Consider the following 24,025-nt stretch of genomic DNA (forward strand, 5'->3'; position numbering starts at 1 on the left):
GGGGTGTTACAAGTGTTGGATCTGTTATCTAGGGTTTGATCGGATCAAGTGTTGGATCTTTCTTATTCTTCCATGTTATGAGGTATTCGTGATAGTTGGGTTGTTGTTACCTATCCGACACCATATTTGGGTATTAATATAATGAGTCACTTTCGAGCAACCTCCTAATCGACTATTTGCCATTCAGGATTCTTAGATAGCGAAGGTATCTTGTGTTATTTTTGGATGATATTTATAAGATCTGACATAATTTTATGCCCTTTTCATTCGGGCTTAAGATGACCTATAAACTCTTTAACTCTCTTTAGTTTTATCTGTAACTTAAGTTTCAATATCTGTATATTGAAACTTTCTTTACTTAGATCCATGCATTCATTAGATCAACTTATTATTATGACATTTCCAAAATAATTTTTTTTTTTTAGCATTTAACAAATCAGCTTTCTTTCTCTAAATCTGCATAGTTCCGAAGAAAGTGAAAATTAAATTAAATGCGCTCTATCAAGCCATTAAATAGTAGCAGGGAATCCAAGAGCCGTGTTGAGGCGCATTTACCAACTTGGAGTTAATTTATGACCACTTTCCAAACAAAAATTCATAGAAAAAAATTTTACTAAATGAACCTCGACATCAAGATTTTTAATGGCATAAATATTCCAAATATTCTGACAAGGAAGAATCTATAATACAGAAAAGGTACCATCTGATCGAAAAACAGTTGACTTCAAGATACATGTTTACAAACTGTCTTCTTAAACTTGAGGTGCCATATATGATCAAACTGAAGAGAGCTAGTACTGCTAAAATAACTAGAAGCACTTGACAAAGAAAAATGCCAGAATAACTTCCAGATTTTGATTGTTCAGGAAATTTTACTAGAAACTTCTCTATTGGAACAATACTTCATATAGCCATCAAAAAGCAAGCAATTCAAGCACCTCCATGACGGTTAAGAAGTAAAGCGCGGTATACAGCAGCAAGGTTGAGGAACACGATCACCAGTACAAGGAGGTCATCCAGGAAACCGACAAAACCGTAGATTCCTACACCAAGGCATTAAAATTTGTCATTGAAACTTGAAAGTAACACCAACATGATACTGCTAATAATCCAAAATTATATCCACAAGATTTGAGTCAATGGCATCTTACGTTCTGGGAGAATGTCAAAGGGGCTGAGTACATAAATCACACTGAACAGCATCTGCAAATTTGAGTCAGATTACTTGACCTAATTAAGTTAAACCTTAGCCTTTAACAAACTAGAACTAGGAATAAGGTTGCAATTTAAATAAATTTGTAATTTGCAGAAAGAATAAACAGGGTCTAAGTTTTATAATTTGTGTATATGTTAAGACTAACATTCGATCTCTTTCCTATTTGTAGACATCAATAATAGAGTCAAACTGAAAATATTTTCAGATTATCAGAATCTACTGTTGTTGCATTTCTGTATCCACTAATTCTTAAACTAGCTCTTGCAGCCCACTATGCAGTGTGATGCTCTGCTGATTGCTCAAAGTTGATACATAAAGAATTATAAGCTCAACAAACTCAACCAAATATGACAATGAATTATAAGCTTAGCATGCTGAGCTTAGCTAATTTGATAGGTTATATAGTAAAATTCACCCAACTCCAAGGAACACAAATATCGTTACTGCAGGCAGACATGCTAATTAATGGTTAATTATGCAAGACAAGGGAAAGCATCATGCTGAATCATGCCCATTCTGAACACAAGCCTAAAACCTAGATGCGGGCATAAACATATCAGAGTACCATGCACATTATTGATACACAACCTTCCTGCACAGTTGCATGAATGAAGACTTTGGTTTAAAATACCCTCCAAATTAAGAAGGATCCTAAGTCTGATATCTGTAGAACATATGATCCTATTAATGTCAATGGAAACTAGTTTCCTACAACTCATTGGATACATCTGGTTTCATGTTTCACACCTCCTTCCTTTAAATATTCTGTGCCTGTAACTATTAACTTGTAAAGGAACCAAAAATATTGGTTAGATTGATAGAATCTTGAAATGTCATGCAACATATGCGCAAGGAAAGTCAATAAAGATTGCCTCTCATATCTTGATAACAAATTTATAACCAACTCACATAAGGAGAACATATTAATACTACTTAATGCATCACATTCTGCCAAGTTATATTTTTGCATGAACTTACAGACAAGACTGTCCGTGCCCTAAAGGCAAGAGGAAGTGCCCTCTGAGGATCCATCCATTCTCTTAACAACCTTCTAAGGAAGAATGGAACGTCCCGCAAACTCTGCATAACATGAAGCATTGGTTAGATCTTTAACCATTTGAGTAACAGTAGCTAAACACATTCTAAAAAGGATATTTATCTGACAAATATCAGAACAATTAATTATTACTAATATGACCTTAGATGATTGTAAATACGAGCATGACTCACATTGTAAAATTTACCAACTAGATTGATGGGACAAATCATAAAGTTATATAGCACATGAATGAATATTTTTAGTGGAGCAAGCTAGAAGCCTCTTAGAGACTCCATTTGTATCGAAATGCTCACAGGAAACGCACCTGAATAAGGCCATTTGAGCCGCTGCCAAATTGACGATTGTAATTCTCAATATTTCGAAGTACTCGATAAGCTTCTCGGTCATAGCTTTGGTATAACGAGGCACCAGGTAGAAGTAAAGTTATCAAACGTCGACATAGAGGACACTTGCATGGCTGAAGGGTAAATCCAGAACTCCATACCCGCATGATACAGTTTCCTAAGAACACAGAATCATTAGCCATAACAATCACTAAACCAATGAACTTTTTGTGGTAACAATAGACTATTGACTCCACTGCATATTTGCATATCTAATGACAAGGGACAATAACCTGTTTTGATCTCTATACCTTTATTCAACAATATGTAGAAACTAAGATCATATTCCACCATCATAACTTAGACACTAAAAATGGTTATGCAGAAACAGCAGTCATGGGTGATATGTGGAAAGACAAAGAAATCTTGCAGAACTAGATATCTGATTGGAGGAATCTTCTACTCTAGTTATCGGGGAATGAATTATTTTCTTGTACTTCTGATGTGTACTTAGAGTCCATTTTAGACCTTAAGCCATATACCATCCTTAAATATATAAGAAACCATATACCGTTACAGTAATTCTTCTCGTTATAACTAAAACATTAAATTTTCTACAATTGATCGAGATAAAGCAATTATGACACGGATATCAAAGAGAAAAGACTAAATATTGCCACATTATCACTATTTAAAAGCACCATAGGTGAAAAATGGAAGAGATAAAAAGGAAAAACAAAGTAGTCCTGCAGATGTGTGCAAGTCTTGATTTTCAGAATAAAAAAACTTATCAGAACTATCAAACAAAAGTTTAACAACAGAAACAGATTGCCTCAATTCCTTAAACAAAATACGGATTAGCTTGTTCAACATTATAACATGGGAAACATATCCTATTACATGAGGTTATCATCCATGTGGAGTACAGGGCTGTTTATGCAACTTAAACGATTAAAGGCCAAATCATGATAAACCAACTTTATAATTATGGTTGAACCACAGCTTAGTTCATCAAGAAGAGAAGAAAACATAAATAGAAAGGATAAACCCATTAGGCCAACCATTCCTATAAAACTTAGTAATGTTCTCTTGCCGACATGGTGGCACCATTCATCTAAATTGTGCATCGCGTTTCAATGGGATGCTCAGCAACCAATCAAGTTTGTTGATCTCCAAGAAGTGTCAGCGAGCCTCCAAAAAACAGAAAGGGAGTATCTAAAAATTTTATTCTGTACTTTAATATGTGTACCACAAAATTCAAATCAGTCTAAATAACAACTTCAAGTGACTAGAACTCAAGGTCAAGTAAATAACCTCTTTGCTTGCGGGGGTAAAGCAAGACGCACATTGAAGGGAGCTTTGTGCACTAAGCTCCCCTTTTTAATCCATATAACCACTTTATAATCCTCAACAATACAGCTACAAACATCATCAGACGTTTAATGTAACTATAAAAATAAAAACATAGTAATTTTTTATGCACATTACAATATCAGGACCATTTGATGCTGGGATAGTTAATTCCCGTGTTTCAGACACTACTACTTGAGCCAGATTAAAGTACATCCAAATTTTCTTCCAAACGAAATCGGCACGGCAAAGCATATACACCCAAATCGAGGCCAAACTTGGTGACAATAAAATAATCTGGCAATGAATCATAACCGATTCCTGCACACGAGTGCAAGGAAATCGACACGATGGCCAGAGATTGCAGATCAAGAAATGGAAACGAACACATCTAAACCTATTGAGGGATTGAGAAAGGCAGATCTCACCGCAGAACCAGTGGGAGCAGTTGGCCTGACACGGGAGGTTGAACCTCTCGTGGCAGACGCAGCACAAGTCGTCCACCGGCGGCGAACTCATGGCTTTTCCTTTCTCTCTCTCTCTCTCTCTCTCTCGACTCCAACAAGAGCGGACGCAGATTGGTCCTCCTAAACCCGCCCCTCGGGAAGCGGGCGGCAGCCAACTACCTGCTCCATCTAATAATTAACGAAGACCTCGGCATCGGTCGTCTCCGGTCGTCGTTTGTTTATAAGGAGAGACGACTCCATTTAGCAGCTCCGGACGGCTCAGATTCGAAGCGGTTGTGGGGCCCATCACGGATGGACGGATCAGGATCAATGCAGTGCATCCCTCCAAAATGGACGCCATGGATCGGATGGATGCACGAATCTTAAGGAGCTGATGTCCATGCAACGATAATTATGAGAAAAGAAAAGCTAATTCGGAAAAGAATACCATCGATTCATCTTTGTATATGTCTCACATATATAGTCAGTCATATTAGATTGGCAAAAACATTATTTCCAGTATAAAATGCATCCTCATAAAATAAAAAAACTCAATAATTTCTACACCAAAAAATATATATATATATAGAATTTTAATGATAATATATCAAATCCACTTTTTACGGATTGAGGGTCATGTATTAAACTCATTTAATGATAATAATTTCCAAGCCTGCAATTTTAATGTCGTCTATCGCTCTAAATTCAAATTTAGAACAAATCCATGGATTTATATTTAATTTCGTTCAAAAATAAGAATATCAAGAAAGACATGCGGAGGGAGGGAAATATTTGTTGCATTGATATTTGGAAAAGCAAATGTGTTATTTCAAATTGTACAAGGATATAAATGTAAAAGCACCAAAAGTGAATACCGAACTCTCCCTCACTTGCCATTATATATAAGCATCTTGCTTCGCAGCTTCCCAATAATTCCCGCCGACGAAGGCGCTGCATGTTCTCGCTTCCATTTGAATCCCCATCTCGGTTTCTTCTCCGGAAGAAAGCTCGATAAGGGGATCGCTTCCTCTCTTATCGTCCTTGTCGATCGAAGGCGGCGGTGGGACTATGGCAGCCCCAGGAGGAAGGGCTCCGTGAAATCATCGGCTTCCTCGGGCAGCAGATGATCTCGCCCTTCTCCGATCGGTCTCAGATGTCGCAGCAAATCGAGTTCTATAACCGGTTCCCCGAATTCAACAATTACCTCGTCATCATTCTCGTGAGCGCCGAGGTTGTCTCGTCTTCCTCCTGCTTTTCTACTTCTTGCTTCTGTTTGCGAGATGTTGCCCTCGATTGATCATCCAAGGGTTTAGTGCCTTCCATGCTTCCTTAACCAGAAAATATCATTAGACCTTTCTTTAGTTCGTTCGTTCTTTCTTTCTCTGGTTCTTTTCTCTTTCGCTCTTTGTTTCAATCTGTCTTTCTTTTTTTCCGTGCCATGTCGTAGTTTGTGAGAAAGGTTGTTTGGGCCGTTTCCTGATTGAAACAACAAAAATGGTACCAGAAATCCTGTTGCAATTTACTTGAAATTTGACTTCGGGATGATGTGATAGTGGAACTGCACAATGTTAAGTATCTTAGATGCTGATAATTTTGGTCATGCATGTTTTTTATTATTCTACAGAGGCAAAGGAAACTTAGAAGGAGAAACGTTTTTTAATGCGCAGGTGAAAATGTTTTCGTGATCTGATTTAGAAAAATAGGAGATACGATGCTTTGATGGGATATCAGAAGCTGCTATTTAGATTTCTGGACTTCAGCACCTACTTTGTTCTGATTGTCCGTTTACTTTCTTGGATCTGTTGTCAATACGGTGAAATAAACGTGGGTTGTACAGGTATATACCAAACATGACAGGGCTAGTTTAATAGTATATATATATATATATCTATCGGATGAGATTTTGAATGAGATTTTGAACATTGGCCTGGTGATGATATACCAGACTTATTTACCAAAGATTGAGGATTCAAAACTTCATTGGAAATATTTTTACATCTTAAACTTTGGTCTAATGGTGCACTAGGCTCGTTTATCAAAGGTTGAGGTTCGAAATCTCATTTAACATATTTTATTTTACTAACAAAAAGATAATGAAGGTGTCGGCTAATTTAGTTGATAAAAACTTAAATAATTTATCGTAAGGTTCTAAGTCGAATCTTGCCTTATCACTTGCCCTTTGCAAAAAAAAAGAAAGAAATTTAATGACTCATATTATTAGAGAATTTTGAGATGTGATATTATTAGTTGATCCCAGATTTGGGCTTCTGGTGTAGGCTGACATGAACAGATTACTTCGTTGGTGATTAGTGTTCAAGTCACAAAGTAGTCTCAGCTCGTAGGAGTATAACTGTTACATTAATCGAACCCAGATCTTACATTGGCCAGGAGCCTCGCTCTCTGTAAGCCTCTAAGCTTGACTTTCTTCTTATGTCAAGGCACAAAGGCTAAGTAGGTACATAATATCAAAACCTTTACTAGTATCTTAGGACATAACAAGATTATCTGAAAAATGTGAAGGTTGATTCAGCTCTTTGTGTTATCATTAATCTTATTAAAACCATATACATTTTCTTTAAAGGTTGAATTATGTAATAATGTCTTTGTTGAATGAGAGTAGATCTTTCTCATGTAACCGAAGACTTTAAAATGCATATGTTCAGATAATGAAAAATTGTTGGGCAAGTGTTGTCCAGTAAATCCTTGATGGATGAGCTGGTATGAATATTTCTGGTTTCTGTCATATTGAACACACAACAAATTATCAGTGTGACATCTTTTTCTTGTACGCAGAGTTCTCTGTGCTACTTAAAGAGTTACTGACTGGTTATAGATGTATTTTGGATTTATGTTTCTGTAGCATCCACAATAATGTCATTCTTGGTTGCAATTCTGCAAAATTCAGAGGTGAATGAGTGTATCTTCTTCTCTTTTTTTTCGAAATCTGTAATTTCAGTCTCTCAATCCTTTCTGTTCCTTTGTTTGTTTTGTTTTGTGATGATAGGATATGCTAGGTATACTAGTAAACAACGGGTGTCAACTCTTGGGAGGCTCGGCTGGATATGCCCAGAGCTGGTAGCACCACATTTGCAACATTTTTGTAAGCCTTGGTACTCTGCTTTATTCAAGTAAGATGTTATTTACTGTGGACCACTTCATGTCTTTTTTTATGAAATTCTTGGGTTATATCAGGAAGAAATTATGGTCTTACATATTTTTACCTTACAATGATAAAATTATTTCTGAATTACTTAATTTCAGGTTTGCTAGGATTATGAATCTGTTTCTTTCCTTAAGAGAATAATGATGTTCATTATTAAAGTTTTTGTATTACTGGTCAATATGTGCCAAAAGTTGATAGTAATGTTAAGTCTTAATCATTTTTACGTAGGATTAATCGAATCGTCAACATAGCATGTCGCATATCAATCGTAGCATAGTATATGTGAGACGTAGTTCAATGATAGTCCTATGATAAGTCCTCTGACTCCATCCATAAGTAGTCATTTCCTACTCGAGCTCATTTATCATGTCTAAATACTAGGTCGATTCTGATACCAAATGTCATGACCTAGACATAATGGGTCAATTGGCTTATCAACTTCATTTGACCTAAATCATTAACTAAAATGCTTAAGTTGACGTTTTTACCTCGGAGGTATCTTGGATAGTTTTGCATATATAGGTTCAGGCCACATCGGACTGTCATGATGTCAACGATATTTTTACCTAATATATGACATATAATGAAGTTTGCCAATTACTGAATTGATATAAGCAGGTACATAATTTTCTTTTTAAACCTTATTTTTTCACCTACTATATCATAAATTTTTAATAGAACTAATACAATTATCTGCTCTAGATACGTGGAGCGCCCCAGGTGGTGGAAATGTTGTCAATATACCAAGTTTAATATAGCCAGGTGACTAGCTAAGCCCATCTGTAGTTATTGTGAAATCATATTCGTGATGCAATCAGGAAGGAAGAGATACCTTGTCATTGATATCAGGTCATCCCTGTTTACGAATCACAAAATACGCAATCGAAATTCTGTACATGGACGAAAGGTTTAGCTTAGTATAGGCTATCGGATTTTTTTTTCCTTTTCTTTTGAAGTGTTTGCACTGCATGGATCAGAAAAGAGACATCCAGATATCATTGATCATGCGAAGTATGATTTTGACGTCTACAATTGAAGAGAACAGCATAGTAGGTAACATACTCGATAATTCAATTCTTGATTACAGTAGCCAACAGGTAAAACTAGGGAATGGATTTTATTTTTATTAATATGTACTCTCTTTCCTTAACTATATGATTCATGCCCTGTAGATTGTATAATGCTAGCAACACAAAACTCCGCTGACACCTCATCATAAGCACCGTCCGATAGGCGGTAGGAGCGTTTCGGTTGCAGAGACGACACCTGTGAGGCTTGTAATCCCGTTCCCACATATATACCTGCTATTGCTGCTTTGACTCAGCTTTCATGTCACAGATCTGCTTCACACCTCAATTCTTCTACACCTACGAATGCATCCCAGAGCAGCGTGGGACGTGCTGTCCCTGTCCCCCCTTTATGGACAGGACTGGACCGGCAGATGATCCATGCATAATACAACTCCCCACACCACTCTCACCTTCTCATTTGAACTCTCGGAATCGGAGGTACATATATTTACATTGGCGAGCGATTTAGATCTAGCAAGGATGACCAATGCCACGGTAAGAACCGCCGAGAAAGAGGAGAAACGAAATACTCGTCGAGGACAAGTGGACGGTTTATAGATCTCCACATTGGACATTGTTGTTGCCAATGGAGCCAACGACCCGAAACCTGGTCAAAACACCACCCGTACTTTTGGGTATTGTTTCCCACATTTGGCTCTGGTACCGGAAAATGTTTTCGGGTCGGGTACAGAAATCCCGGATCCATGCTCCGATAAGGTTTATAGATTTGGTGTCGGATCCGAATCTGGGGATTATTATACCTCGATCCATAATTTTAATTTCGAAGTTGACGACACCCTGGATGGCCGTGGCTCGTGTGAATTGGCCATCTGAGCGTCAATTCCCCGCCAACCCACATTAAATTATAATTCTTTTTTTGTTATTTTTACTGTTCTCATGCTATTTCTGAGAATATGATATATTTTAACGCCCGCCCCTCTCTCTCTCTCTCTCTCTCCCTCCGCACGTCTCGCTCTCTCCCTCTCTCTCTCTCTTCCTGTCCGATTTGTAGTCAAAGCTTATTTTCTTATATTTTTGTTTTTGCCCCTTTTCTTCGTCTCCTCATCTTCTCTCTCCCTCTCTCGCGTTGCGCCGAGGCCTTCGAATGAGGCCCGCGGACTGGTAGATGAGCGGCCGGAGGACGCCGTCCGACCTATGGACAAAGTTCCGATCAACTCTGGGCCGCCGCCCGCGGCGGGGTCTGCGCACTTCTTCGCTGACAACCTCAAGGGCTTCCTGCTCGCCGTCGCCTCCAGCGCCTTCATCGGCGCTAGCTTCATCATCAAGAAGAAGGGCCTCAAGCGCGCCGGCGCCTCCGGCTCCCGCGCCGGTACGTAACCCCTTCCCCCCCCCCCTCCCCCTCCTTATCTTTAGCCCTAATCCCGAACGTGCTGAAATAATAGAACTTCCATGGTTTGGTTCTTTAAGGCATAGGCGGGTACGGATACTTACTGGAGCCTCTCTGGTGGATCGGAATGGTCACAAGTAAGCCCCTTCTCGTTCGATTCCGTCGCCTCTTTCTTTTATGGTTAGAATCCTTGAGGGAAGTTGAAAGTTTTGCAGTGATTATCGGTGAGATTGCAAATTTTGTGGCCTACATCTTTGCCCCAGCTGTTATGGTGACGCCTCTGGGTGCTTTGAGCATCATCGTTAGGTAAGAAGCGCGAAATCTAAAAGAGTTTTGGGGAATGCAGATTTCGATTAATGGCTAAAAATTATTTTTTATTGGTTTTTACGCGGAAAAATGGTGGCTGCAGTGCCGTTTTGGCCCATTTCATCCTAAAGGAGAAATTGCAGAGAATGGGTGTTTTGGGCTGTGTGCTTTGCATTGTGGGTTCAACAGTCATCGTGCTCCATGCCCCAGAGGAGAGGACGCCGAGCTCTGTTGAGCAGATCTGGGATTTAGCGACGCAGCCAGGTATTCTACGATGCCTAATTCTTGATCTAATCGATTTCTTGAGGCCTATTCATTCTCATGCATTACTTTTTGTTCAATCAATCTACTTAGTTGATCATCTTGGTGCTGATGTTAGCTTTTTGCGTATTATTCTTTCTTCAGCCTTTCTTTTGTATACGGCATCGGCAGTTGCAGTATCTCTGGTGCTTATGTTGCATTGTTCTCCACGTTATGGGCAGACAAACATAATGGTGTACTTGGGCATATGCTCTGCAATTGGATCTTTGACGGTAATGGTGCTATAATAATAGTGTGTTTGGCTTCCCTTGATTCTCTGCATTCGTCATCTTAATATTTTGTAAGTTGTGCAGGTCATGAGTATCAAGGCCATAGGAATTGCAATCAAGCTTACGTTGGAAGGCGTCAACCAAGCTGGTTACTTCCAAACATGGGTATTTGCAATGGTGGCAGTCTCCTGCATCATAATTCAGTTGAATTACTTAAACAAGGTTGGTGCCTGATGCATAACTTGCACTTGCGTGCAGTTTCACATGTGTCTTATGGTGCTGCTAGTTTATGCATATCCCGTTGAGATGTTACAGCTTTGCTTTCCTGCAATATTCACAACTTCCTGAATCCTTCTTTCTTTTAGTATATCTCTTTTACTCTATATGTATGTATATAGCTTTAGTTTAGTTTAGTTTAGTTTATGTATATGCACTTGTATAGTATGAGTTTTGTTTAGTTCATGTTATAAAATATATTGGATCTCAGTTGCTATGTTTTTTGAACTTGTTTGGTGTTTTCCAATGAAGTAGATCATACTAGTGTGTGATCAAGGTACATTTCTATCTTTTCCTCCTGTTAGAAATTTCTAGTTGTCTTCTACTGTGTGTAAACTTTTTTTGTTGAACTTCTCAATACACTATGCTTGATCTATAATTGCATCTTTGATCTATTACATGAGTCTTTCATGCATATGGCCACTTGAGATATTTTATTTCATTAGGGTAGTTTTCTATTGTATTTGTAATAAAGCAGTGTAGCTAACATAGAAAATATCATCTTTTAGGCACAATTGTAGAAGTATTTTTTTATATAAATTTAGCTTTTTTTGTGTTTGCCAGCATTTCTCCGTGGAAATCCCATGAAATTGCTACATTTCCCGAATACAACTTAGCTGATCTAAGATACACATAAATAAAAAAGTGGGGTTTGTCTCCAGAAACATGAAGATCGGTGTTCAATTATATTTATAAGTCTAAAATTGTGCTTCAGAATCATTTTCTGCAGATTTGGCCTAAGAATGTTGTGGTTATTGATATTTTCTTTGGCTCTTCTAGCAATTGTCAGCTGACTTAGAATGTTAGATCCAGGTTATGATCATTAAAAGCCAGCAATGAAACGTTTGTAACGTTAGGGAATCAGTCGGACTCAGATGCAGCCACGTGGATTTATCCAAGTTTGTTCATGTCTACTTAATTTCAGCTTACTTCACAGTTCTGATGAGTTTCCAGCCAGTTCCTCTGGCCTCCAGCTAGTTCTGGCTGCTTCTAACTGGTTCTGACATATCATATTTTGTTGAAGTCGATCTCATTGGATTGTGGTTGGGAGCTGATCTTGGTTGGATGTGGATGCTGAGTAGGAGCCAATCTCTAGCAGATGACCCTGGCTGGTTCTGATCAATCTCCGATTATTTTTTGGAAAAAAAGTTGGATAAGATGATCTGATGATCTGGTTCAATTTGGTCAATCCAGCTTAATTTCTATTCCAAATCTCATGATTGATTATGAAACTGATGGTGATATTACAAACCTTGGTTATACTAATTAGTCATGAACTAATCAGGTTAAGGTTTGTGAGATGTGCACTTGGAAGCAATTTTATCAAGAATATAGGCATTTAATATATCAGTTTGGTCTTAGCACAATGTAGGCATGATACCCTTTAACTGGTGCTTCTTGAATTTAAGAGAAGAGGTCTTCTATATAGAATTGAAAGAAAAAATAACTTATCACTAAATTCTGAAGAGAATAGCCAAGTGGTGTCCAAAAGAGGCTCACAATTCTTATTCCTTACTACATTAGGGTAACTGTTATATAACGCCTCTAATAAGCGCTTGCCTTATTCCAGATAGAGAAAAAAGCTCCTAAGATCAAATAAACTAAATTAATCTAACTTAATTAGTGGAAAAAGAAGGGGATAATGAAATAATGTTCAGGCATAGCTTAAATCTTTGTCATAGGGCTCTTTAGTGTGTCCAAAAGTTCCTATCTCAAATCTACTTTTAGATCCTAGAATAAGATAAATTATTACTCTGCTGAAAGTACATGAAAATCTACTAAATTTTTTTGTCAACACGTACCTTCTCCTATAGTTTATGGAAGTGCCTGATGCTTTCCAAGTCTGGGCCGAGCCTTAGTAGAGGGTCCCATCTGCTACTCATTTACTTAGGGAGGATGTGCAACATGGAAGGGACTTACACTTTGGCTTCTGGAAAGAGTTGCAACGGGCCCAGATTTTGCTATCCAGGGAAAATTTTGGTTAATGACTCTTTTTCCCCGGTAAGGTGGCATTTGGGTGATGCTTGTATCAGAGAGTCATACTTTTAAGAATTAGAAAAGCATGATCTAAAATAAGAAAAAAGGTTTGCTTTCTGTATTTGATTTTGTGATATAAAACATGAAAAGAGTTTCCTTTCTGTGTTTGATTTTATGATTAATGTAAGTGCCAGTAGCATTATCTGTTTATTTCAAATTGGATATTGTTTTATATCATGTTTCATGATCAGGATGTTTGTCAGTTTGCTATTAAAGTTATATTTATTTTTCTATCTGTGAATTAGCTTATGACAGTTTACTAGTATTCATGTGAACTGAAGAGCTAACCAAAAGAATTTAATTATATTGTCATCTGACACAGTTTCTCTTCTAAAATTAATTCAAGACCTTGAAAATTCTTATTTTAATTAATCTTTCTGTTCTCTTCAGGCATTAGATACTTTCAATACTGCAGTCGTTTCTCCTGTCTACTATGCCATGTTCACAATTCTTACAATATTAGCAAGTGCCATTATGTTCAAGGTACCGAACATGTCATTGACAAAGTATTATCACTTTTTTTTTTTTCTCAATGAGGCTCATCTACAGCTAACTTTTTTGCGCATTTGCAGGATTGGTCTGGCCAGAGTGCAAGTAATATTGCATCAGAGATTTGTGGGCTCATTACAGTAATTTCCGGGACCACAGTGTTACATTCTACAAGAGAATCAGATCAAACTTCCTCTTCAGGTAAATTGAAGCCACCTAGATAATGAAAATGCGATTTTGGCCTGTATAACATTCTTTCTCTTCATTTACCTTAAAAGACCTCTTGGTTTTCAGTATAAGATATAGTGTTTATTCTTATTGAAAGTCAAGATTACATGTCCTTGTCTATATTATAGATGCTTTTACATTATTCCCCTTTTCACCAATTCTCTCACTGAGATGATTATTTACCTGTGAACAGTTGTAGGATTGTTACTTGTACAGAATTTCAATATATATATATATATATACATACATACATATACACATACATATACATATATACACACATATATACATATATACACACATATATACATATATACATACATACATATATATATATATATATATATATATATATACATTTATTTATATATATATAAACACATGAAAGGTATGTGGGGCTTTGGTCTCATTTTGGTATTTGTATATTCATACTACAGTGATATATGACAGTTTTCAAGGTGTTTATTGAATTACAATAATTAGGATTTTTCAAACATGTGGATATTCTAAATCTTTTGCCAGATTATCTCTGCATAACAATTGATACACTAAGTTAAGCATTGTGATAGTGGAAGTGGCCTGTCTGACATCTACTTCTGTTTCTTTTCTTCATTTGCATCTTTCATATGATTCAAGTCATGTATACTTATCTCATTTTTTCTGATATACTCATAATTCCTATGCTGTGACTTTACCGATGCCATCTTGGAGCATTAGAACTATGGAATTCCTTATGCAAGGACCACAATTGTAGCTCCTCCAATATAATCGGTCATGATCATTTTCCCTGCATAAAGAGAAACATTAAGCTTTAATCATCTTCTTGTTATATGAGCTTATTTGTTTACCAGTTGGTTGCTATAAAGGAATTTTCTACAGTCTTACCTACAGTTCATTGTTTTTTTTATATCATTGTCATCATACATATGTTTCTTATGCAACCTTGCAGATTTGTATACACCACTCTCTCCTAAAATATTTTGGCACATCCAAGGAAATGGTGAGCTGGGAAAGCTGAAGGATGATGATTTGTTGTCTGGGGAATTTGTTGCTGTAGTGCGCCAAGATCATTTCACATAGAGAGTATTTCCTTCAATTACGTGATGCCAGAAAACACGACTTAATTAAACGATGGCTGAAGATGGAATAGAGTTTTGTAGATTATACAGTAGCCCAGATTGTTAATGTCCTCTGATTACTGCTTGCCATTTCATGCAGTCATCTGGATGATGCTTCCATGCTCCATTGTTCTAGTTCTACGTTCTATTATTTTTGTTCGAGTCTCATGTTGCCGATAAGTAGAAGCCATGTAAGTCCTGGTTTTTTCATTTAGTTGCTAATGACTGGGTTATATAGATTGTGGACTTTAACCCTGGTTTTACTGTAAGAAAGGTGAATTGTGAGGAGCCCTTTTGGTGTAATTTAATGTACAGTTCATGTTTCTTTACTTCAATGCTTAACGGAGTTTTTTAAATCTAGTCAGTTTGGTGGTAAAGATTTTGATGGTATAGATAGATTTGAATTTCGTTTTCGTTATTTATTCTTTGTAAAAAAGAATTTTAAATCTAGTTCATTTATTCATCCAAAAGGTTCTTTCTTTGAATGTTCTTATTCTCATCGAATGTATGTTACCTTAGGGCACTTTGCCACGGTCATCTGTGGTAAACTGTCACCTGAGGCGACAAGGATATTATTATTCAGAGTATCTAATCACTTTATGATATATTATTAAGATCTTCATTAACTTTGAGATATTCAAAAATATATTTGATGAGTATCTAATCACTTGAAAAGGATTTTAGCGCAGCCAACACTAGAAAAGGTTTAGCACAACCAGCAAGAAGAGAGGGGATCAATTTGAACCACAAGAAAAATACCTTATCCAATACATCAAATGAAATAAAATGAAACCCAAACTAGATTTCGCTTAAATCAAACCGAAGATAACTAGCAGCAGCAGCAGCAGCAGCAGTTCTCGCCTCTTCTCCTCGTCTCTTTGGCCATGTCGCTCACCTCTTCTTTCGTCCAACTCTCCTCTATCCTCAAGCCTCACCACCCCTCTCAATTCCTCCATGGCTCCCTCCCGATACCCTCTCTTCCCAAGATCCCACCTTTCTCCTCTTCGCCGGCGCCGTCCCCGCCTTCGGTCCTCACCGTCAGGGCCATGAAGGTCACGCAGGGCCTCGTGGTGTGCGCCTCCAGCGACAAGACGGTGTCGGTGGAGGTGGTCCGCCTCGCCCCCCACCCCAAGTACAAGCGCCGCGTGCGCAAGAAGAAGAAGTACCAGGCCCACGACCCCGACAACCAGTTCAAGGTCGGTGACTACGTCCAGCTCGAGAAGTCCCGCCCCATCAGCAAGGCGAAGACCTTCATCGCCATTCCGGTGCCTCCCCGCGATTCGACCAGGGGCGTCGGCCTCGGCCTCCCCCTCCAGTCCGCGGAGCAGGGCTAGCGGGGAAGGACTCTTGCTTCTTCTTCTTATTATTATTGGTGAAAGCGCTTGGTGGATGAACTAAAATTCATGCTTTGATGGACCCTTATGCTTCGATCTACTGTTTGCTATCCTTCGTTGTCTCCGAGTTTAAACTTTCACTAGAATATTTTGGTGCCTTTTAGACTTAATTTCTGCGCTGCTCCATTATTTATTTGATGTTACTGTAATTTCCGCCTTCTTTCAAGACTTGAAGACTTCAGTTGGCTACCTTGCGATTTGTGTTGTGTTTTTTAGCGTGTTCTACGATACCTTTCGTACGAGTCTTCTATCTGTTCGATGTTATGCTGCTTTGAGCTCTTGGTGATGATATCTGATGTATGCTAACCCAAGTGAGTTATCTTTGTGCTATCAGAGATGGTATTTCTGATAGATTGGGCATTTCCTCTCGTAGAACCTCTTCAAGATGAAGAGATGAACCAACCATTAGGCAAAGGCCTTATTGATTTCCTTTGAATACAAGTGCTGTGAATCAAGGAAATGCAGGCAGTGGTGTGTGTGGTTGATGTTAAATTGACAAAAAGCTATGGACTCTAATCCTGCTGTTGTAGTCTGGTTGCAGTTGGACTTTTAGCTAACTCTTGTTATGTTTTTAGATGTTCATATTTGTTTGTGGAAAATGGCACTGAGAGAGGCTTTGAACAATAAATAAACTGGAACTTGTTGTTTCCAGTATTAACGCTTGTTATGTTTTTAGATGTTCATATTTGTTTGTGGAAAATGGCACTGAGAGAGGCTTTGAACAATAAATAAACTGGAACTTGTTGTTTCCAGTAGCTAGTTAGTAACTGGGCATTTAGTCATCCAAGTTTGGCTAGTTCTCTGGAACACCAACTGAAGACTTATATGGTGTTCAGATTCTTGTTATATATCACCTTTTGATATCAATTATACTCCTCTATCAGGTCAAAATCTTTCATTCTCTTGAGTGTGTGTCTATGGAGGCCTTGACTGTTTACATATCTAGGCAGTTATGTGAATTTGTATGGCATGATGCTATTCAGCCCTGGAGTTAATCTCAGCTCTTGCTATTGGTTTCCTTGGTTTGAAAGCCATATTTTTAGTTGGAAAATCTAATGGTATTACTGCTCTGGCAAAATTTGTGGCCTTAATGCACTAACTTCATGAATGAGGACAGGTTAGTTAAATTGTAGTTTTCAAAGTTCATGTTGTCCAATATTGAATCTTTCCCCCTCATGATTTATAAATTGTCCTCTATTATTGTGAGCAGTAGGTACACGATTTATTGGGACAACTATATTTCCCTTCGGTTTAATGTATGAAATGTATCTTCAGCTCTTATGGAACTATATTTCGTTGAATACAAATTAGTCTTACATGCATTCCTATCCATGGGACCTGGAAAAGAGAGCACTAAATCTATCCATGCCAAGAGCATTATATAAATTAAGCTGTAAAGGTTGTCCTTTACATTTCTTGCAAAGAAACAATTTACTTAAACTGCGAATGATCCCCATATATTGAAAGATTCTATGGAAATAAATTGCTGCAGCATATAAGCCTGTGATCTTGTCAACCTGGGTTGGATGTGATTCTCAATAGATTTTCTAGTCCCCAGCCTTACAAAGAAGAACCACATGGCAAGGACTCCTGTTTGACTTGATGGACTGGAGCTCTCACGCAGCTTTCTTCCTAAATCGACATTGGCAAGGAAATTAAGACCTAGATATGAACTTGTAACTTGTAAAAATTGCTCCCAGAAAATTTCAGGGACAATCTCATATCTTTATAATTTCAGAATCAGTGTTTCTCTTTTTTTTTTTAAGAACAGTAATTCTTCTTTTACTAGTTGAATAAAAAAACATGCATGTTCATTTTGACAGTAAATGAAAGAGACAGGTACAGTTGATATCCCTTTGTTTCAACACTGAACTGCTTGCACAAGGCTCCTGTTAATATGTGAAACCACTGCTTTTATGATTCCGACAGGAATCACCCAAGTTGCAAATTACAAAGGAGGCTTGAATTAGATATATATGTCACACAGATACAGGTATGTACTTTATTAGTTGAATTATAGATTCCATTAATAATTGCTCCTTTTTATATAGACTTGAATGAAATTTATAGGCCACACAAACACAGGGATGAGCTTTATTAGTTGTTCCATAGATTCCACAATAATTGTTGGCCCCTGGGTTTCTAGTCCTAATTCATTACATCAACTTCTTCTTTTTCTTCTCTGAACATTCAGTGAACCAACTTCTTGACAAGGAAACTCCACAGCAGCTGAGATGGGCTTTGGTGGGAAGAGCTTGACGTCTGGATTCACCTGCATGGCTACTGCATATGTGACTTGGCTTCATCAAGGTAAAATTGTCTCCAACAAGTTCAATGTGTTGACTGTTGTTTTCATGGTAGCCTTTAACTTCATTGTCTTTTCTTGCATGAGATATCCTTAACAAGGACTGTCTTGGAACTTAATGGTGGTTGTTTATTCTGTCTGCTCTGAATATTTTACACTGCAAATGTGTGTGTTTTTGTTTCTATCAAGATTCATACTGAAGCAGCAAGTTTAGACTTGTTATCATGAAGGTGTTTCTACTGCTCTAGCTTTTGAATAGAATGCTGTGTTGAAACCCATCCTTTTAGTCTTATTTCTTCACTTGTGTTAGTATAAAGTAACATGCCACTTGATTAGCTTTTTCATATATGATATATCAATATAATTGCCATAATGTGTTGTTTATTTATCAGTCTTGTGTCTGATTCATGTAATATTCTCACTTGTACTCATTTTATATTCAGATCTAATATTCATATCTTAAATCATATCCATTAGTCAAACATAGATGCAAATATGGTCTTTTTGCTCACCCCTACATACATGAAATTGGACCAACCTCGGTCAAAGTAATTAATCTACAATTGTCCTTTGATTTCCTGTAAGCAGAGAACTTTGTCTGAACACATTGGCCATGAGATGCAAAGAGTATGACTGTTCTTCCAATACACATGTTTAGAACAGTGAGAGAGTCACTTTCAGATAAAGCTTGTCATCACAATATCACTCCCTTTTCAATGACCTTTGGACATGTTGCTTGATGAACACCTCCATTCACCAACTATTATTTCTCCCATCCTACATTACAATCATATATCTTACCAATTTCTACATCAAGAAGAGATACATATACATACACACCTGCAACAAAGAGTTGACCAGGATGATAAATAATAGGTTAATGGTCCCGGCGGCTTTCAGTAGCTGAAATAAATAATATTATTTATATTATATATACATAATGTAAAGCTTTTATATATATAAATAATAATGTTGTTTCTTCATAGGCTAAGTGTAGGCATTATAATCCTTGAGGCCATGTATATATATATTTATGTAAATATATATGGTCTTAAGCTAGGATTTATTTGAAGTCGTTTAATATGTTTGACTACGTTACATGGTGTGGGTCGGGAGCGGTCGCTTCATGATTCGTGCAGGATTAGTGAAATCGGACGACCGCCATGCACGGACCACGATAAGTTCAACACACTTGGAGGAACACCGCAACAATTTACCCTCTTCACCTCGCGCTCTCGTCGCTATAAAACCACGGCCCTTTTCCTCCGCAGGTACTGTCTCTCTGAGGCTTTAGCGGAGATGTGGTCACCGTCCACCACCAGCAAGGACCTAGACGCCGGATCTCCGCGGTACGGTCGGCCGCTGCCACGGAAGAGCAGACCCATTCGCATTGACGAGCGGGCATCGCCGTCCCGCCCCTCCTCCTCCGCAGTCCCCTTCTCGTGGGAGCACCGGCCGGGCATCCCCAAGACCTCCGGCCCCCTCACCTCCCGCCCGACAGGGCCCCTCCTCCCCCTCCCTCCCTCTCTCAGATCCGCCCCCGCCGGCAACTCGCGCAAGAAGCGACCCGTCGCCACCTCCGCCGCTGACCCCTTCGCGACGGCGCTCACCGAGTGCGCCAAGGACCCGGCAGGCCCCGCCATCGAGGAGCTCCTCGCGAGGGGCGGTGGTTCGGTCGTCGAGCGGCGCCGGAGAGGGCCAGCGGCGGCGTGGTCCGTCTCCGACCGCCTCGGGCTCTTCGGCCTCTACGCCTCGTGCAAGGCGACATGCGCGGTCGCCGACTCGGCCGTCCGCGTTCCCCGGTCCGGGCCGTCGAACCACTGCCCGGTCCAAAGATAAGGTTTCGGCGTGCGTGACATGTTCTACCATATAACCAAAAGAATAATTGCACGCCATGTGTTTGTTCATTTGATCACTGTCCCTACCATCATCCCACAGCTTTCAAAGAATCTGATGGTCATGGCCCTTTTGATTGGGACAGAGCACAGTTGAGTTGAGATCAACGTCACCGGATACACGATGATGGCTGATGTGCTGTTGTTCCTGGTCTAAGGAGTCAATCGAGATGGTGTCGTAGAGCTCTCGTGCATTGCTTCCTTTTTGTGCCTAATAAAATTCTTCGATCGTCTTTTGCTTTGTCAATACTGCTGGTGTTATGTAAACTATACTGCTACTAACATTCTTCTCGGATTAGCCTTCTGTCCCTCTGGTTCGGTCTGCTTCTCTGATTGCAGACTCTTCAGCCTCTCTACTCCAGTTGTGACGCTCGTGTGCGCCTTCTACATCTCCAGGTAGTCATGATTACAATCCAAACCGGGTTCCGAGAATTCGACTGCTCTCACCGCGGTAAGAAGTGGTAAAGGTATGCATGGCGGACGTCCGAGTGGAAAAGACAAGCAAACAAGAGGGTGACGGAGGCAGCGCGACATGTGTTTGTGGGAATGCCCCAGTGGCCAAGCCGCTACTGCTGCAACTTTACAAAAGCTTGGGTCTCCATCCATAACAATGATGGTGAGGAAGACATGTGCTCATACATAAATAACCTAAAATTTCTATCATGTCTCAATTCGAACTCGATAATTTAGTTGAATTCTTGGATTCAAACCCAATGTAAATATGTAATTTACTGTATCTGCAAATTACTGCTGCTGTAGGTAATACTTGGCAGCAACACTCGAGTAATGCAGAAACAGTAGAGATTTTGCCTGCCGCTGCAGACGGCTTTCCCGTGGCAACTGCAATCTGTTGGCGCATCAACCTCATCATCAGACAACGCGATTCCACCGGTACAGTCCTCGTGTCTTCCTGTCTACTCGCTTCTCTCTCTAACCGTGAGCACATCCAGTCTCCAGCCCCACCTTTCCCTTCCTCTTCGTCTTCCTCTTCCTCCCATGGAATCTACAGTAGTGGCAAAGAAACTAAATTGCAAAGCAAAAGTAAGATAAGATGTCTACAAATTCCAATATACTTGATCTTGTTCTGTTTCCATGGAGGACTAGTAATTCTCTTTCATGAATCAATAGCTAGAAGAAGACTATCAGCCAAAGTCGTCTTCTTTCCTCTCTCTGGTTCTACTTCTGCCTGCTTTTGAGCTTTAATGGTGGCTGCAGATCTCCAGTAGCTTCTTCCTGCCCTCCACAATCTCATCAAACAGGTCATCCAGTTGCGCCACAAGGTTCTCGGTCCCGGACCTCAGCGTCGCCAGCCATCCCTTCAATCGCTCCACCTTCTCCCTGAGACCACTCCCTCTCCCTGCAGTGCCCTCCGGCTCGCGTCCCTCAGTCTCACCCTTCTCCATCTCTTCTCGCAGTTCTTCGGCCGACGACCTCGCCGCCCGGAACTCGTGCATGAGGATTCCTGGTCGGCCGCCGAGTCCCTCCACCTCGCCGTGCAGCCTCTGTCGCAGCCGTGCCACTGAGACCGCGTACGCTGAGCTGGAGCACGCTGGGCCGTGGAAGACGCCCTGCTCGGGACTGCAGTAGACTGATCCCCACAGCAGGATCTGCAAGAGGAGCGAGCTCGCGTTCCTCAGCGCGTAAAGCACTCCTCTGAAGCCATTGAATCCGTTGAGCCTGGAATCCGTGAGCACTCTCTCGTCGTCGAACCGGAGCGAAGCTGGATTGGTTTTTGTCTCCACCAGCACCCTGTTCTCCTCTTCCAGTCGCACAGCTTCTCTCCGGCAAACGGAGATCGCCCTCGTCACCTTAACAAAGGAAATCACGTAAAAGTTGGGACTTTGAGCGAAGGAGGAGAAAAGAAAGAGCGAAGGCCAGAAAACCAATTAGGACCTGTAGGGTGAGGTGGGGATTGGGATTCCGGCGCCACTCTTCCAGGGAAGAGACCACGTGAGCTCCATGGGAGTTGTAACTCTCCATGCCTGAGATGCCGAGCTTGATCACATGGCAGACATCCCAAAGGAGGGAACTTTCGTCCATGTACTCATCGAGCCATCTCTCGCCGGGGGGCAGGCGGAGCTTCTGCACCAGGCTGACGAGCTGGGAGTTAAGGGATCGGAGGAGGGCGACGGCTCGCTGCAGGACATGGAGAGACATGAAGGCGTTCGACGCGAGGCAGCGGTCGAGCTCATCGAGGCCGGAGGAGAGAAAGGAGAAGAAGCTGCGGACGGCGTCGGAAGAAGGTCTCATGGTGGTGGCGGTGGTGGATGGAGGCGAGCTGTGGGAGGTGGAATTAAGGAGATGGTAATGGGGTGGCCTGCTGCCCTGAAAGGGATGGCTGGAGGACAATGATGGATGTCTGCTGTGGGGGGAGAAAGGATGATGAGGAATCTGCCATGTTGCGTTGTTTAGTGGCAGAAAGGAGGAGGAGGTCATGGAATTCGGAACACAAGCCTCATGAGTTCCATTCATTGCTCTCCTCTTCCTGGACTGCCTACTGTTGTGAGATCGGTGGCTGCCTTTTCAACTCCTCTTGGTGCTGCATCCTCATGTTGGGGTGGGTGGAGTGGGGGAGGGGCAGCACAATCTTTAGCTCCAAGCTGGGGACCAAGAACAGAGGGTGGAAGGAGGAGGGCCCTCTGAATTCAAGTGCTGTGCTATGCGCTCTCTCTCTCTCTCTCTCTCTCTCTCTCTCTCTCTCTCTTAGTGACAACTTTTGCTTGTTCATGGTGATGTTCAGCAGCTTGAAGACGAATGGTGGGTAGTGAGAAGAGAGAAGATTTAGATCAATAAATGGGACAAAGCAGAGCTGTGCAAGGGAATGATGGGATTCCATGCACCATCCATGGCCTTTCTTCCACCACTCTGTAACTTCAGTGCCATTATGCTTCTTCCTTGACTTACTCTTTCAGGAACTTACCCATAGGACTTAATTGTTTGACGCAGGATAATTGTCTGTGTTACACGTGTTATCTTGAAAAATATATATATAGAGAGAGAGGAGTGCTCGGATTTATTTCATGATAGATTTTTAGAGCTTGAAAATTTAAACAAAATCTTTAGAGCCAGAAATTTTCTTGATAAATTGTTTTTGGATGTTTACTCATAAAACTGAGGTTGTCATTGATTTGTTTCATGTGACAATATTAATATTTAAGCCTCTTTATAAAATTACACTTGAGTTAGTAGAGTTAATATGAGGTAAAGAAAATGGATAATATTCATAAAAGACTATAATTGCATAATTTATTTTTAACGGGATAATATTCATAAAAGACTATAATGAATGAAAGTTGTTGAAGAAATTTATGACTTAAATGTTATCTGTTCTCATTGAATAAGTTAAAGGATTGATGTGTATTCAATTCATGTTCAATCCAGAAAATATGAATTGATGTGTATTATTCTAAATATTAAAAGACTTCTCATATTGATATAAATGATTAATTCATGATTATAGTATCTTATTGA

At 39.9% G+C, this 24,025-nt stretch overlaps 5 protein-coding genes across 8 annotated transcripts; 3 read left to right on the forward strand and 2 right to left on the reverse strand.

Annotated features, from left to right (window-relative positions):
- Window positions 1-624: 624 nt before the first annotated feature.
- Window positions 625-4,601, reverse strand: LOC135587238 (uncharacterized). Its single transcript, XM_065078396.1, has 5 exons — window positions 4,378-4,601; window positions 2,581-2,777; window positions 2,195-2,296; window positions 1,152-1,203; window positions 625-1,043 (listed from the first exon to the last, which is right to left on the reverse strand). Exons 1-5 carry the CDS (start codon window positions 4,466-4,468, stop codon window positions 931-933), a joined length of 555 nt encoding a protein of 184 aa, XP_064934468.1. The 5' UTR covers window positions 4,469-4,601; the 3' UTR covers window positions 625-930.
- A 4,979-nt stretch (window positions 4,602-9,580) lies between these two features.
- On the forward strand, window positions 9,581-15,316 carry LOC103993538 (probable magnesium transporter NIPA6). 2 transcript variants are annotated; one of them, XM_009413633.3, is made up of 9 exons: window positions 9,582-9,958; window positions 10,057-10,113; window positions 10,192-10,282; window positions 10,386-10,546; window positions 10,688-10,815; window positions 10,897-11,034; window positions 13,516-13,608; window positions 13,698-13,815; window positions 14,792-15,316. In XM_009413633.3, the coding sequence occupies exons 1-9, from the start codon at window positions 9,784-9,786 to the stop codon at window positions 14,920-14,922; spliced, it is 1,092 nt and encodes a 363-aa protein (XP_009411908.2). In that variant the 5' UTR covers window positions 9,582-9,783; the 3' UTR covers window positions 14,923-15,316. The 2 variants fall into 2 exon arrangements, with proteins under 2 accessions (XP_064934466.1, XP_009411908.2); XM_065078394.1 differs by lacking the exon at window positions 13,516-13,608 and having other exon boundaries at window positions 9,581-9,958.
- Window positions 15,317-15,777: 461 nt separating this feature from the next.
- On the forward strand, window positions 15,778-16,543 carry LOC103993537 (small ribosomal subunit protein uS17c). Its single transcript, XM_009413632.3, has one exon. The coding sequence runs from the start codon at window positions 15,845-15,847 to the stop codon at window positions 16,292-16,294; it is 450 nt and encodes a 149-aa protein (XP_009411907.2). The 5' UTR covers window positions 15,778-15,844; the 3' UTR covers window positions 16,295-16,543.
- Window positions 16,544-16,683: 140 nt separating this feature from the next.
- LOC103993536 (uncharacterized) lies at window positions 16,684-20,858 on the forward strand. Of its 3 annotated transcripts, none has more exons than XM_065078398.1 (3): window positions 16,684-18,664; window positions 19,931-20,507; window positions 20,598-20,858. In XM_065078398.1, exon 2 carries the CDS (start codon window positions 19,959-19,961, stop codon window positions 20,496-20,498), a length of 540 nt encoding a protein of 179 aa, XP_064934470.1. In that variant the 5' UTR covers window positions 16,684-18,664; window positions 19,931-19,958; the 3' UTR covers window positions 20,499-20,507; window positions 20,598-20,858. The 3 variants fall into 3 exon arrangements, with proteins under 3 accessions (XP_064934470.1, XP_064934471.1, XP_064934469.1); XM_065078399.1 differs by having other exon boundaries at window positions 19,931-20,499; XM_065078397.1 differs by having other exon boundaries at window positions 16,684-18,347; window positions 18,549-18,664; window positions 19,931-20,858.
- Window positions 20,859-21,608: 750 nt separating this feature from the next.
- On the reverse strand, window positions 21,609-23,507 carry LOC103993535 (uncharacterized). The gene is made up of 2 exons (XM_009413629.3): window positions 22,448-23,507; window positions 21,609-22,362 (listed from the first exon to the last, which is right to left on the reverse strand). Exons 1-2 carry the CDS (start codon window positions 23,024-23,026, stop codon window positions 21,754-21,756), a joined length of 1,188 nt encoding a protein of 395 aa, XP_009411904.2. The 5' UTR covers window positions 23,027-23,507; the 3' UTR covers window positions 21,609-21,753.
- Window positions 23,508-24,025: the final 518 nt, after the last annotated feature.

Source organism: Musa acuminata, chromosome BXJ1-8 (genome assembly GCF_036884655.1).
Source record: "Musa acuminata AAA Group cultivar baxijiao chromosome BXJ1-8, Cavendish_Baxijiao_AAA, whole genome shotgun sequence".
Lineage (NCBI taxonomy): Eukaryota > Viridiplantae > Streptophyta > Magnoliopsida > Zingiberales > Musaceae > Musa > Musa acuminata.